Here is a 16,144-nt window from a genome sequence, read left to right as displayed (position 1 = left end):
ACCTCCATCCATACGCGGTTCCGTTCGCCTCTTCCCGTTGGGCATGCTGGGTAGCGTAGTTTACCGGAGAAAGCAGAGGCTCCTGTTCGGTGATTGGCTGGACCAGACCAGACCGAGCAATTTCCGATGCATTTAGATTGTAATTTAAAATAGATTAGATAGACAGAAGAACTTTATTGTCACTTTGAATGTACACTAATCGGCATCGGAATTTCGTTGAAAGTTTATTTTATTTATTTTATTTATTTATTTGATTTGTCAATTGTTTACAAGATAATAAGTATAAGTGTATACATAGTTGTGAATACATGAGATGGGTACATATAAGAAAAATAAAAGAATAGAGAAACAATAGGACAGGGACGGTAGGCACGTTGGTGCGCTTATGCACGCCCCCTACAGACCTCTTAGGAAAGGGGTGAGGTCAATGGTAGACAGTCTAAGGTTAAAGTTTTTGGGGTTTGGGGAAGAGACTATAGAGTCGGGTAGAGTATTCCAGACATTGACCACTCTATTGCTGAAGTCGTATTTCCTGCAATCAAGTTTGGTGCGGTTTACTTTGAGTTTGTATCTATTGTGTGCTCTTGTGTTGTTATGGTTGAAGCTGAAGTATTCATTGACAGGTAGGACATTGCAATGTATGATTTTATATACCATGCTTAAGTCAGACCGAAGACGGCGTAATTCAAGGTTTTCTAGTTCTAGAATTTCAAGTCTGGTGGCATAAGGTATTCTAAAACGAGTAGAAGAGTGGAGAACTCGTGAAATATTTCTGGACTTTCTCAATTGTGCTAATATCAGATACGTAATGAGGGTTCCAGACTGATGAACTGTATTCGAGTATTGGTCTAGCAAATGTTTTGTATGCTCTGGTTAGTAGTGTGATATTGCCAGAGAAAAAGCTACGTAGGATTAGGTTAACAACTCTTAATGCCTTTTTGGCTATGTAGTTGCAGTGGGCTCTAGCACTCAGATCATTAGAGGTGAGTATTCCAAGGTCCTTTACAGAGCTTGGGTCATCAACAAGGTCTTGACTATTCAGCTTGTATTTTATTTTCTGATTTTTTTTGCCAGTATGTAAGACAGAGCATTTATTTGTTGAGATTTGAAGTTGCCATTTGTTTGACCATTCGGATACATAGTCAAGATCTTTTTGTAGGGTAGTAGTATTGTCTGTAGTATTGAACAGCTTTACATCATCAGCGAAAAGAACGCAATTGCTCTTAATATGATCACAGAGGTCATTTATGTAGAGTATGAAGAGAGTTGGTCCTAGAACACTGCCCTGAGGGACACCACTATTGACAGGTACTGGATTTGATAGGACTCTCCCGATTTTGACCATTTGTTGTCTGTTTGATAGGAATGCTTCTATCCAGTTATTCAGTTGTCCAGATATACCATAGGATTTTATTTTTAGGAGTAGTTTGTCGTGTACCACTGAATCAAAGGCTTTACAGAAGTCTATGTAGATTGCGTCTATTGCTTTGCCCTGGTCGAGTTGTGTCGTCCATATGTTTTTGCAGTGTAAGAGTTGCAGATTACAGGATAGTTTTTTTCTGAAACCAAATTGTTTATTGGAGAGTAGGTTGTTTGTCTCTAAGTGGAGGATGATGGATTGGTTAATAATTGATTCCATGACTTTGCAGGTGACGCAGCATAAGGAGATTGGTCTGTAATTTTCAACTAGGCTTGGGTCTCCCTTTTTGAAGATGGGGATGACTGTGGCTTGTGACCATAGGTTAGGCAAGGAGCTGGTCCTGAAAGATTTTTCAAAGATTATGCTTAGAGGTTTGGCTATGGCAGTGGATAGCTTTCTTAAGAAGTAGGCACATATTCCATCCGGTCCAATAGATAGGGATGGTTTTAGATTGCGTAGTGATTTTTCAACATTGTCTTCTGTGAAATCGATATGTATTAGGTCATTGTTGTTATCTGTGGTACGGTTAGGAAATACTGGGCAAGATCCATTGCTGTTTACAAATACTGAGCGAAGAATGTGTTAAAGATGTTGGCTTTAATGGTGTCGTGGTTGCAGTCTTTACCATCAGGTCCTATCAAGGGAGGGATGGACCTTGAGTCTTTTAGTTTGTTGTTTACAAAATTGTAAAAAGCACGGGTGGAATTGGTGCTTAGAAGGTTTTCTTCTTGTTTAATGTGATAATTGGTGCATTCGGTCTTTATCTGGTGGCATAAGTTTTTGTATCGGTTTTTGAAATTGGCAACGTGACCAGATTTGTTTTTCCGCCAGAGTGATCTCTTTTTGGATTGAAGTTTCCTTATTGATATGGGTAATCTTCTTTTTTGTTCTGTTTCGGGAGTTGTTGTTGGAACATATAGTATGATGACTCTTTTGATTTCAAGTAAGAATATGTTGTAATGGTCTTCAACGGTATTGCATCCAGAGAATAGAGATTGCCAATCAAGGGATGAGAGGTCGTTGTCTATAAGATCATAGTTGCCTTTTTTGAAGTTATAATTGGGGATTACATCATTGAGGTGATTTTTGTGTGGACATATGTTGAGACAAAAGTCAATCATATTGTGGTCACTGCTGGAAAAGGGTTCTTTAGTTTGTATTCCGTAAATTAAATTCAAACTATTGCAGAAGATGAGATCGAGGCAGTTGTTTAGTCTAGTGTTGTTGGTTACTAGTTGTTCCAGTCCCAGATTTGTAATAGCATTGTAGAAGGTTGTGTGTATGATTTCAGTTGTACAATTATTTAGGGTCCAGTCGATATGAGGTAGATTGAAATCTCCAAGAAAGATAAAAGGGTATGGGCAGGATGTAGCCCATGTTAGTAATGTATTTAGCTTGTTTACATGTTCGATGTCATAATCAGGTGCTCTGTAACATAGTAAGAATCGAATTGTGATATTTAAGGATAGTTCACAGATGATGGTTTCAGGAAGGGCAAGCTCCTGGGTAACTTGGATATTTTTTAGATGTAAGGATTTTTTATAGAATATAGCAACACCACCTCCTCGACGATTTTCACGATCTGATCGGTAAACATGATAGTCTCTTACTGTGGTAATGGAGTCGGGGAGAGATGCATTGAGCCATGTTTCACAGACAAATATAATGTCGAAGTTAGCCGTATTAAGGAGGATGAGAAATTCAGGTATTTTATTCACGAGGCTTCTTGTATTGAGTAGTTTGCATTTAAGTCCGGCAGTAGTTAGAATTGAGGTAGTTGGGGGCGCGCGTGCCTAGTCTTGGGTGATGGTGGATGGGTTGAGGTAGGGTTGTGGTTGAGGGTAAAAGTTGAGAATTGGGTTGCGTGGCTTACTTTTGATACAGTCAGCATGGTAGTCAATGTACAGGTCCTTCTCTCCATTGTCTAGACGGTTTTTGAGTTCGATGCGGAGTACACGGGAGCGGGCACGTTGCTGTATGGTTAGGTCAGGGCGGCAACGGAGGTTCTTGTGGTTGGTGTTGGTTTTGGCGAGTGAGTTTATAGTATAAATGAATTTACGTTTGCTTGATTCGTTTTGCAAATGACCCTGCACAAGCGTGGGGCCACAGAGCCGTCTCTATTTTTGAGCTCTCAGTCGATGCGGGAAATGTCAAGTATTTCATCAGCGGAGATGGTTGATGCTTGATAATCTCTGATGATGTTTCGGACAGTTGTGATGTCATCGACATTGATGTCTTCTAGTCCAAATAAGATGGCGTTTGGACGTTTCCGTTCACGCTCAACAGCTTCTCTGATGAGGATTGGGATATCAATATTTGTCTGGGTTGTGTTTATTTGTGGATTGGGTTTTGGATTGGATTGTGGTTGATGGGTGGAGATGTGGTTTGTAGCTATTTGATGTTCAGGTTTTTGCGTTGTGTCTTTTTTTTCAAGGTTGGTTATTCTTTCTTTTACGGCGTCCAGGGATGCTACTATGGTGTTGAGGGATGTTTTAATGGTTTCGATGATTGGGGATGTTTCAATGGTTTCGATGGTATCATCTCTTTCAGACAGATCCAGTTTGGGTATGCATGATTTGCAGAAATATGGATACTCATTGGATGATTCTAGGTATTTAATCATTTGCTCAGGTAATCCCAAGCAGTCATGATGAGTGTATTTTTTACACAGAGAACATATGATGGAGTATTTATTATCCTTTAGACTTTTGTAGCATTTAAGGCATGTGCAGGAGTCTTGTGGCTCATTGGTGGGGATTATCTTCTCTTTAGGTTGTGGTTTGACGTAGGATTTACTTTTTGGCATGGTAGGATTGGTAAAATAGTACGTTGATTGAATTAATTAAAGGAACAATTTTGGGTAATCTATATAGCCAATATTACATCAAGCAATATCAAACAATCAATTGTAGTAATCTCTCAAGTCAGATAATATTCCTGAGCAACAATCAGCCTGATCAATTAATTACTCTAATCACTAATCAATTAATTACACTAATTATTAATCACACTGTTCATTTAAATTCACTAAATCAATGATTTTGCTATTCAATTAAATTACATGAATTTTGATATTTTAATCTAGTCAGTAATCACACTGTTTGCACTAAACACTCTAATCACACTAATCAATTAAAAACAATAAATTAATAAAACCATTAATAAAATATTTTATAGAAATTGATTATCTAATCGTTGATATAGGTGATGTAGAGAAGTTGTAAGTTTTGAGGTAATGAGGTAGTATTAGGAGTCTGCAAGGAACGGGTTGATTGTTTTACTAGCAGCTGATGAGAGGAATTTATCGCTTTTTGAATAGCAGATCGCTATTACTCTGTAAACAGGAAGTTGTAACACAGTGTTCTCTCTCAGCAGTTGGGGAAAACTCTCAAAGTTGGGGAAAAAGCCACGTTTGGAGCGTTCTCGCTCAGGGAGCGATTCACCCGGCCGGCGCTCTTCGGGCTTTCCTCCTTCTGGCGCTCCTCGGGCTTTCCTCCTTCTCTCTCCGGAGCGAAGCGGTAGCAGTGGTAGCGGCAGCGGTGTCTCCTCCGAATTTTTCCCTCCCTCACTGCCCGTCGTCTCCCCAACCAACTTCGGGACAGAAAATTCTAACTTGGATTTACAGCGGATCCCTTGCAAGAACGAGCCTTGCTTTTACGCGGATCCGCCGCTTGGATTTTTCTTTGTCTGCGAGGCTCGTCCCGGTTAAAATGGCGTCCCCCCTCCACTCCCGGCCTTCGCCCGCTTGCCTTTGTTCTTGCTTTGTTCCTTTGCGCCTCCGGGCTGTCTCCGGGCTGGCTTGATCTTTATCTTTCGCTTGGTTGGTTGTTCCCTTTAAAAAATCCTAGTTCTACCTGTTGAAAGGCTGGAAAATGCCTTTCTTCTGAGGATTCGGTTTTTCCTGCTGAGAGCACTCTAATGCAAGGATTCAGACAAACTGCTTGAAAGCTGAGTGTTTTATTTTTTTCAGGAAGGCAAGAGACAGCAAGAAGTCTGCGTTCCCGGGGCTAGCTAGCTAACTTTGAATGGTGAATTCCTGGTTCTTTATACCTTTTTTCTCCCTTTGTGTGTGAATGTTCGTTTAGTGTTTAATGTTTAGATATTAAAATCCTGTCAGAGTTTAATTTTCCCCGGAAGGCATACTTAGCAAGGTGTGGAAAATAACTCTGCGGGGCGGCTTGATTGCCTTATCGGTTCTTTCTTAATCTCTTTTACCTTTATAATGGGTTTTTCTATTTGTTTTCCTGGCAATCTCCTGTCTGTTTCCTATGTAATTTATTCTGTGTCTTTTGTCTGTTTGTTTTGCTGATTGGGCCTGTAAGGGTTTTCTTTTCCTTGTTTCCCTAGCTTTCTTAACTACTTGGCTTTTGTCTGGGGGGCTCCTTTCAATACTTTTTATTAAATTTTTTTTCCTATGCAAGTTTGTTCTATGGCTGGCCTGATGTTCCCCTCGGGCTTTTCCTGCTTGAGTGTCACCACTGTCCTCGTGAAGTTCCCTTTCCACATACCTTATATTTCTACTTCTTGGTTTCTGTTGTAGGGGGACTGCGCGGTACACGGCATCAAAAACGCAAAACCAAGCTACCAGAGAAATCGCCCCAACAATAACAGGGAATCTTCGCAAGGTATGCTAGGAAGCGTACTCCGTTCCTGCATTGACTCCCGTCAAGACTTGCGCAATAGTTTTGTAAGAAAACTTAAGCGTGGATGTTAATAGCTGAGGTTTTTTTTAATGTCAGAAATGGAGATTTAAGATAACGTAACCTTTATTGACACTTTTTTCTGTGAGCACACTGGCACACATTAAAAATGAAATTCTGATGCTCACCCTCAAAAGAATATATATATATTCTTTTGAGAGAGGGCATGAACACACACGTTTTCTTTCTGTCTGTCTGTCTGTCTGTCTCTCTCACACACACACACATATATATTAATCACACTATATTTTGAATACATAGCGGAAAAAGATTCTGGAGAGTTAAAAAGCCAAATGCTCGCCTGTGATATTCCTAACAGTTCTTTGACAAAGTCTTGCAAGTGATTCGTTGAAACAGACATCGTCTTAGTTGCATGTCTGCAGGCGCTTCAGTAATAAACGGGGAGGGAGTCGGTCCCTTCTTTGTCGGAACCTCTATTTCTCTGATATAAACGAATAAAAAAGATCCAGTCTGGGTCGGTCACCTGGACCAGAGGTTTTGTCTAGAAGTTCCCTGAATATGGGCTTCAGCCACGAGTCCAAAAGCTCGAGAGATTTTAAAAAACAACTCTATGATCCCGGTGACCAACCCAGATCGGATCCTGCAACATTATCCTTCATCCGCCTTCGTTCAGGGGTGGGGTGGGGGGAGGAGAATAGCGAACGAATGAAAGCACGTGACCGATCCGCCTCTCTTCAGCTCGGCCAATCAGGGCCCTCCTCGAAGCTGGCGGGTTTTTCGGCGGCCGACAAGATGGCGTCGCTGCCCATTGAGAGGAGTTGCGGGAGAACAGCAGGAGGGCGACAACGACGGCGGCGCTGCTGAAATGAAAGGCAGAAGCCGGCAGGCCACGCTGTTCCAAACATGGGGAAAGCAGCCGACTCCTGCGCCGGCTGCGGAAGAGGAGGAAGAAGAGGCGGCGCTTCTGGCTGCAGCCATAGAAGCCGAGGCAGCGGATTCGCCGTCCTCTTGGCCCCCTCCGTCAGGCGCTTCTGCTGCCCGGGGATTCATCGGCGGCGCGCCGGGCGCTCTGTGGATGTTCCCGTCCGGCGGCTGCGTGGAGGAGCGCGCCTACCAAGTTCGAGCGTCGTGGGAAGCGCTCCTGGCCAACACGCTGCTCTGCCTGCCGACAGGGTTGGGCAAAACACTGGTAGCCGCCGTGGTCATGTACAATTTCTACCGGTGGTTCCCCGGCGGCAAGATCCTCTTCCTGGCCCCGACCAAGCCTTTGGTGGCTCAGCAACGGGAGGCGTGCGCCCGCCTCCTGGGCATCCCCGCTGCGCATATGGCCGAGATGACGGGTGGGTGTTTGGTCACGTTCGGCCCGTGTCTCAGGATCGCGCTGTTTTCGCAGGAGCCGACTTAGTGTCTTTGTCTGCTCCGTGGGAAGCTAAGCCAGGTGTGATCACTAGTGGGGGTGGGAGCAGAGTTGTAAGACTATGAAGTTGAAAAGAAGTTCTAGGATAAGGCACCTCTTTTATCCCTGGAAACAAAAAAGTAGTGAAACTGGACCGAAAGGATTTCTTTTTTATTCTTTCAACGGGCCTGTTTCGATTGGATCGATATCACCATCCAAACAGCCCCAATCTGTTGATGTGGCTGGCATCGCATCCCGTATGTATTAAGCTATGACTAGGTTGTTGGTTTCATTGTAGGGTTTATCTTGACCCTTATTCAGCAGTCTTGTTTTTTAAAAAATAAAGGCTGAAAGGTGTTGTGTGTATTTCTCTACACAGAAGTAAATTGAATGGCAGTTGTGACTTTTAGGAGCAGCACAAGGTAGATCTTTGTTAATTTATTTTTAGATATTAGATGCTTATTTGCAAAATCCAGTCTTTCTGTACAAAGCTGCATAATTTAGGAGGAAAGCTTGTAATACCTGTTATTACGGTATTTCTCAGGTTTTTTTCATGTGGGTTGTTTGCATTCCTGCTTATGTGCTAAATTTTGACTTTCACCAAGTCTGTTTGCACTCAAACTAGTTAAGAGAAATGTGGTTAAATCTAGCCATTAAATCCTTTCAGAGTGGGATTTCTTAAATTGTTTGATCTAATTACCTGTTTTCTTACCATAGTCTCAAATATTATTCCCACAAACTTGATTATTGTTTACTCAAGTATTTTGGAAGGGGTAGTCCCTAACTGTTACTCCATTACCCAGGGATATGTTCAGATTACCTCCTTGGGAGTATTTATCCCCAGTTTTAAGAACTACTGCTCTGCATGCTTAAAATGGGTAGAGGATTTAATCCTGATTATCTTGAGTATATTTTTTACAAGATGAAATGTGTGTGTGTGTGAATATGTAGGCTTCTAGTCCCAAACACACCAAGGATACTTGCAATGAATCAGTCTTGCTGGGACTTTGAATTGTACTTTCTGTTTTCCAAGCTACTGTTAACTATTTGGTGAGTTGTAATTCAACAGATTTGGTGGATTTTAGTTTTAAAAAAATAGTTCAACTGAATTTCCTCAATTTGATCTGTGACTATTCATGATCACAAGTAATTTTCTATTTTCAGCACAGTATTACCAGTATCATTTTGAAATGCTGCCACTAAAAAAATATTTTTCTGGCTAGTAATGTAGAAACCTGAAGGCTGATTTTTAAATGTATAAGAATGCATTTAATGTAAACTCTACTAGAATATGTAGTTCATATTAATTGCTAGTAAATGGCTGCACTGTGTACAATATGTTTAGACATACACGTTTTTCTTATCTTTTTTTCAGGAGGTACCCAAATTGTTGATCGGAAAGAAATCTGGCGCACCAAAAGAGTCTTCTTTCTCACTCCTCAAATAATGGCAAATGATCTCTCTCGTGGCACATGTCCAGCAGCAGAAATTAAATGCCTGGTTATTGATGAAGCCCATAAAGCGCTTGGAAATCATGCATATTGTCAGGTATTGTGGGTTGTACAAGCTTATACCCTGTCTCTGAATAGATTATTATTTAAAAAGCAATCTAGTTGGGAGCACATATTAACCTGGAGATAACAAGTGGGTATGACCAGAGCCAGAAATGGATGCAGGCATTCTTTCTTTCTTTTTTCTCTTTTTCTCTCCCAAGCATCAAGTTGGAGAGAAGCAGTTCTTTCTATAAATTTGAACTAATTTCTAAACAGGGATTTTAAATTGGATCAAGAAACTACTGCTCTAAAGTGTCTTCTGGCTGTTGATGAGCACTTTAGAATCTTTTTTTTAAACAAATTTTATTAATTTTCAAAGACAATACACAAACAAAACATAAAACATGAGAACATAAAGCATCTTTTAACAAAGCAAATAAAACATCTTATTTAAGTACAGCATAGTTCCAAATTATCACATTTCCATACAAACACAATTTAATATGCATCTTATATATTCATCTTCATATCTTATTACTCTCTTTCCAACTTTTCACTATTTTTCCCTTTACTTCTATTCAATTTTATTCATTAAATTTATACTTTCATCTGTCTTATTTACGATTTCATATGTTCTCATCCAACATTCTTAATTCTCAATAAACAAACATAAACAAAACACGTAACATAAAAACAAAATTCTTTTTAGAAAGCGGCTTAACCCCGGGTTACATCTTTTTGTACAGACATAAATCAAATTCATGCTCACCTTATATACTATTTCAATCTTATTTAACATTCTATATTTTCTATATGTCTTCTCCCCTCTTTTCACTCTCTTAATTCTATTTTATTTACTTCATCTCAATTTAAATCATTATACTTGTATCTTTTGTCCGTTCTTTTTCAATTGTCTATTTGTCTTTTCTCTTTAATACAAAATTGTTCCTGTAATCAGTGGTTGAAGTATGACGCCTTTCTAACTTTCCCCCTGTGGGAAGTGTATCTATTTTATGACTCAAAACTCAAGATGAAAAAGGGAGGTTTTCCTTTTGAAGTAAGGAAATGCATACTGATTAGAATGTTGACTGATCTTGGAATGTTTTTGAAGTGCTGGGAACTATCACACATTTTGGAATGCTTTTGAAATGCCAGATAAGTAAGGAAGTATCTGTTACAGCTAGGTACCATGAAAGATAATAAAATGTAACTTGTATCCTGAAAGATAGATTGTAAATCAAGCCATTTGTATACTGGGAGGGGGGAGTAGTAGGGGGTAGTTTTGGGTATAAAAGTAGAGCCTTTAAGCTTTGCCTTTTGTTCCTCCCACCTGCCAGGGCAGGAACCCGTTTCTGCAGAAATGTTACAATAAAGCCTTTTTCCTTGGATCAACTTTGAATCCTGGTGGTTTTTCTTAGCCACAATCTCACACCCCAAATTTAACACTTAAAATAATACATAATTTCCATTCTGATTCTGCTTAGTATATTCTACGTAACATTTTAAAATAAAAATCATAATAAGCTTATAGTATAGTAAAAACAATGTTCCATAACAAATTAATTAATTAAGCTCTATTATTAAATCTTAGACATTTTACACATTCCCTACAATATTCTATTAACACATATAATATTCCAATTTTCTAACTCTATTTCAAATACAAATACTACGATACAATCTTGTGTACTTTTACAGAATCTCTTTTTAAATTATATTTTACCCTTTGTCTCTAAAAAAACCCTGTTTTTAACATCTTGTTTTAAGCCTTTATAACTTCTCTTCCCTTTTCCCCTTCCTTTCTTGTCAAATCTAGCCTTTTTAGCCCCCCCCATCTCTCAATCTCCGTCCTTTTAATCTCCCCTCTCTGTTGTATTCCTCTTTTCTGTTGCTTTCTGACATTATATCGATTTTTCACCTTATTTTTCCCTTTGTTGTTTTTTTAGATCTTGATTTCTCCATTTTCTTTCCCCCTTTTCCTTTTTCTTCATCAACTAAAATTATTTGTCCATTAAAGATGGCTTCTTCTTCATCATCCCAGCTTTCTTGTCACTGTATTTCCTGATAGGTAGAAATCGCCATTTCTAAGAAGTGAAAAACAGATCCAGAAGAGCCCTTGCCTTCTTGTTCCTCTTCTTTTAGCTTTTTAAATTCCATTTTCAGTTCTTCCACAGATAACACCATTGTGAGATATATATATATATATTAAACAATCCAAATGTTTTTAGTCTTTCAAAAAATAGTTTGCAAAAGTCCCAAAGTCATCAAGCAATCCAAATCAACACAAACTGTTTCATTTAGCACTTTCTTCTTTTAATACTTTCTCTTCCTGGGGTAGAGTTCAATTACACAATTCCAAAATGATTTTTTAGAAGTCTTATTGCAGTTAATCTCTGATCTTATAAACTCCAAGCAGTCTCCTCCAGCAGAATCTTAATATAAAATCATTTACTTCTCCCTTCCCACTTATAGCAAAAAGATTTTGATTTTTAAATATCAATGTTCAGAAATCTTTAATGTCCCCTTGGCTTTAATTTTCAAAATTAGTTACCTTCTGTTGCCAAAGCGGGTGTTTCCGATTTCCATCGCTATCTCCGTAGGGAAAGAGAGTGAAGAAAAAAAAAACTTTCCCTTTTCACTTTCATCCGCAGCTTTTTACAATCTTCTTGGGAAACAATGTATCCTTTAGAGAGCTAAATTTCCAGGGTGTTCAGATGTTACTTATTGTCCCGGTTCAGCCATAAACTTTCACTTTCTCAACTTCCTCCTGCACAAACTTGTCCGGCTGAGAGGTTCTTTGTGGCGGCCATTGCTGACTGCTGCTCCACCGCCTTTGGAAAAGGGAGTTTAGCAGGCATGATATTTTTCCGATTAAAATCGGAATTCCGATTTTTTTGGGAATCGCCCGGGCGGTGCGAGCGGAGCCCGGCCGAGCGGGCGGTGCGAGCGGCGGGCGCGCGCGGCGGGCGGTGCGAGCGGCAGGCAGGTGGGCGGTACGAGGGGTGGGCAGGCGAGCGGCGGGCGGTGCGAGGGGCGGGTGTTGCGAGGGGCGGGTGGGCGCGCGCGGCGGGCGATTTCTTGGCGCGCGGTGGGGGGTCTCTTTTGGCCGGCCCCGATTTTTTTTTCAGAGGGGAATATCATGCCTGGTTTAGCTGGCTGAGGAAGGGGGTTGCGATGCCCCCAGATCCCTGCCCAGATCTCCCCTGTCTTCAGTTATCCCTACAGGATAACTATAGCCTCCAAATCCAGCTGGATTGGAGGCACTCCAGCAGCGAGCGCAGCAGGGATCGCGCACAAACGCGAATTCCTGCCGCCTCCGAAGCCTGACAAACCAGAACTCCACACTTTAGAATCTTGTTAGGCTATTTTGAACTGATTTAGAATTGTATATTTACATAGACTTTTCAGTATATGTATTGAAAAAGACTGCAACAAAAAACAGGATTTTAGGTTGAGAGTTGAAAAATTTCACTTTTCATTCTACAGGCACAAACTTTTTTTTTTTTTTTTGCCACTAGGTGGCTCTTAAATGTCATAGGTAGAAAATCTTGTATCGGTTTTAAGTAGTAAATCTGAAATAGATTGTTTTACCTGTAGCTAGTACGCCCAAGTATGCATTTCTTTTCTATTTTATTTTTTATTTCCAAATTCTTTTTGATGTGGGATTAATCTTTTTCTACTTTTTTCTGCATTTCAACATAACAGAAGAGGCATCATATAAATAATATAATTTGAGTAAGAAATATAAATAATATAATTTAAGTAAGAATGTTATCAAAGAAAAGGAAGAAAAAATTCTAGAAAAAGTGTTTGGTCCTAGCACAATAAAAGGAAAAAGGGAAATCAACAGCTATTTTGATAGAAGACATGCTATCTATCTCATCTTTTAAACTCTGATTTCTGGCAATACCAATAACTGGAAGTCAGAATAGAAAGAATTTTTAAAAATGGAATGTTTAAGTTAGAGTTTATAACTAAACATTCCATCTTTTTGAGGGTCTTACAACTGCAAAAATTGCTGCACTGAAAGCTGACAATTTTGCAGTTTATTTTCAGCAGTGTGGTCTCATGGTACTAGGAACTCTGTGTATGTATTTAAACTCTTAACCAGAAAATAAATATCGTCTGGGTTTTATCACATAGCCTAAGTTTACAAATACAGGCTTAAACCACAGCAAGATACAAATTTATTTTACTGAAACTGATTTTTGGTTTTCTGTTAGATGCTACTAATTTGAGAGTCAGAATTTGCTTTGTTCATATTTTTCATGTTATCAGAATTATGCTGGATGTAATAGAATAAACTTAGTGGTGATGAAAGGTATTCTCCCTTCAGGTTGTGAAAGAATTATGCAAATACACCAAAGAGTTTCGAGTCTTGGCTCTAAGTGCAACTCCTGGCAGTGATGCAAAGGTGAGTCAATTCTTTTTGTTGAGGGAGCTAGATTTTCTTAATAATTATACATTATCTCTGTTGATTTTAAAACTACTGCTATACTTGAATGCACCTCAGTTCTCCAAAGTTGTTTTCCTCCTTACGCAGTTTCTTTATCAGCTGACAGTTTAAACACACAATAGGGAAGGGCCCCAAACTATTCCTTAATAGGTGCTATTAGTAAAATATTGGAAGCTACTGTGATCTTCTATAAGTACATTGTGAAGTGAAGTGCAGTATTTATGTTTTGGTTTTTTTTTTACCAGTTTTGAGGGGAAAGCTTTTAAAATTAACTTAAAAGAAATACACTCACAAGATTATCTCAACTTTTTTTTTTAATTTAAAAATCATAGATGCACAGCCAGCCTGACATTGGCAATTTTGTGGTGGATAATTAGGTGTTTGCATCTTAATAAGTTTGCTTTAACCCCACTTAGGACAACTTGAATTTTTCCCTCATTTACTCTTTAATATTTACAGACTGTGAAGATTAGTAAAAGACTTTAACTCTGAAATTCTGTGTCCAAATGTCTGATTTTTTATTATGCTAACATATGCCTAACAGAGATGCAGCACATAATTTTATTTGCCACTTTTTTTAACAGGCTGTACAGCAGGTTATTACCAACCTGTTAATTTCCCACATAGAACTTTGCTCTGAAGATTCTCCTGATATTCAGCCTTATTCTCATGAGCGACGAATTGAAAAATGTGTTGTTCCACTTGGGAAAGAATTGACTGAAATTCAGAATGCTTACATACGGGTGAGTTTCATCCTGTTTTAGAATTATGAAAATGAAGGTAGAATTAACATGCAGGAATTAGGTAAAATTTTATTCAACATTTTGTTGTACCCAACATGGGTTCAACAGCCAATAAAAACCACCAGATACAAGGAATGGCATGTGTTATTGGAGTACTCCAACAAAAGAGTCTCAGAAGCTAAAGGAGCCAAGACCCAGAACCATGCACAAATACAAAATTTATACAGCTATGATTAAGGAAGTTAACACCCTAAGAATAAATAATTGGTTCCTTGGCACATGTTTCTTTTGATCGGTTTCTTCTACTTTACCCTTCTTTATACATCACATGTTTATGTTAATAAGCTTATCAAAAGAGGCGTGTCTTTTACTATTATAAGGTAGAGGTTGCCAAAGGTTATATATCTATGTGCCTTAGCTAGCATCTGTCTAGCATGTCCTTCTAACTTTCTTGTTGCTAGGCAGTACTGTCCCACCATTTGTTACACTCATCACAGCTGCAACTTTCTGTATCAACAATTCCTTTAACAACCTTTTCTAATTCCAACCTGAGTCCTTCAACTTGAAATACAAGTTAATAATTAAATTTATTTCTCATTTTACTAAGGGAGTTCTGCTCATTGAACCTGTTAAATAAAACACCGAATTTACTGGTGTGTTTCTGAACTTATTTTTCAGTAGTTTAAAACTTTGAACAGTGACATGTAATTAAAGCAGATTGACAATAGAATGCTTAACAGTGTTGGTGAATTTTCCTGATTGGGTTTGCATTTTGCTGCAGTTTCTCATTAAAGTCACTCTGGCGTGTCTGATCAGAGGTTGTAGTTTATTCTTGGAAGAATTCAGAAACTGGCTTTGGACAGGTTTGTAATTAAGTAGATGCTGAACTTGGAAAGGATATTTGGAGATCTTGTACTTTAATTTTCTAGTTGGCCTTGTGCAGACCACATTATAATGAGCTGTAATTATGATTGCTTTATAAATGTTTGTAACAAACAAATCTTTGTTAAAATTAAAATCTCAGACATTTAAGAGAATCTTCAGCACTAGCCTCAAAAAACAACTATTGATGAGTTATATTTGTGGCCAGATTTACTGTCTTCTGTAGTTATAGTCTTGGTTTTGGTTAATGCATTTAATTACTGTTTGATTATTACGTTGTTAACTGCTTTCTTTTTATACCACTATTTATCTTAAAGGAGCCCAAAATGGTATACAAAATATAAAAAACATCCTTCCATGAAAAAAAAATTGAGGAGGGTGGGGAAGTGAACTATAAAATGAAACAATTGTACAAGGAGTAGAACAGTTATAAAGAATTAAATCAAAAGTGTTTTCCTAGGATAGTTGTTAACATGCAAGTGTCTGGAAAAACAAACTTGTCCAACAAAGATTAAAACAAGGTAGGGAACTAGTTGTATTCTCAGTAGAGAATTTTATAACTGGGAATCTGCCAAGGAAAAAGCCTTACTTCAGGTCAGCGTACAGTGAATCATAACCACCTTTGGGGCCACAACAGGACTTTTATACCAGTCTTATCATATGGCTTAAATAACGTTGGAGGCATCTTTTCAAATAATTGGGTCTTTTTATTTATGGCTTTGTAGGTTTATGTCCAAATAATGGTGTAGGCTTTTATGGCAGGCATCATTTAACAGGAAGTGTTGAGTTTCAGGCAGTGGTGGAATTCAATTTTTTTTACTACCGGTTATGTAGGCATGGCTTATTTGGTGGGCGTGGCTTGTGGTCATGTAACTGGGTGGGTATGGCTTAGTGGTCATGTGACTGGGTGGGCGGGACCAACTCAATGTCACTCACATCAAGGGGTGCCTCACCTGGCCCCTCCCCTCCCAGCCATTCCTTGTCACCCAGCCTCAACTTATCTATAGTTTTGTAAAAATGTTGTTCACCTTTTTTGACTTTATTATCTGCATACTATAGATGTACTTTCATGGACCACTGAAAGGAGGAAATG

General features: G+C 38.9%; 1 protein-coding gene across 1 annotated transcript in view; it reads left to right on the top strand.

Moving 5' to 3' along the window:
• The first annotated feature begins 6,845 nt into the window (after positions 1-6,845).
• FANCM (FA complementation group M) overlaps positions 6,846-16,144 on the top strand; it is a 43,844-nt gene continuing 34,545 nt past the window's right edge. Inside the window, exons 1-4 of the mRNA XM_026670879.2 lie at positions 6,846-7,421; positions 8,853-9,025; positions 13,307-13,384; positions 14,011-14,169. Coding sequence (XP_026526664.2) covers positions 6,947-7,421; positions 8,853-9,025; positions 13,307-13,384; positions 14,011-14,169 — 885 coding nt within the window. The 5' untranslated portion in view covers positions 6,846-6,946. The remainder of the gene's footprint in view (positions 7,422-8,852; positions 9,026-13,306; positions 13,385-14,010; positions 14,170-16,144) is intronic.

This window comes from Notechis scutatus, chromosome 1 (genome assembly GCF_049901735.1).
Source record: "Notechis scutatus isolate UNSWTSFEM ecotype Mainland chromosome 1, rNotScu1.2, whole genome shotgun sequence".
Taxonomy (NCBI): Eukaryota; Metazoa; Chordata; class Lepidosauria; order Squamata; family Elapidae; genus Notechis; species Notechis scutatus.
The sequence above is the reverse complement of the archived record's forward strand: the minus strand, read 5'-3'. Positions and strand labels throughout refer to the sequence as shown.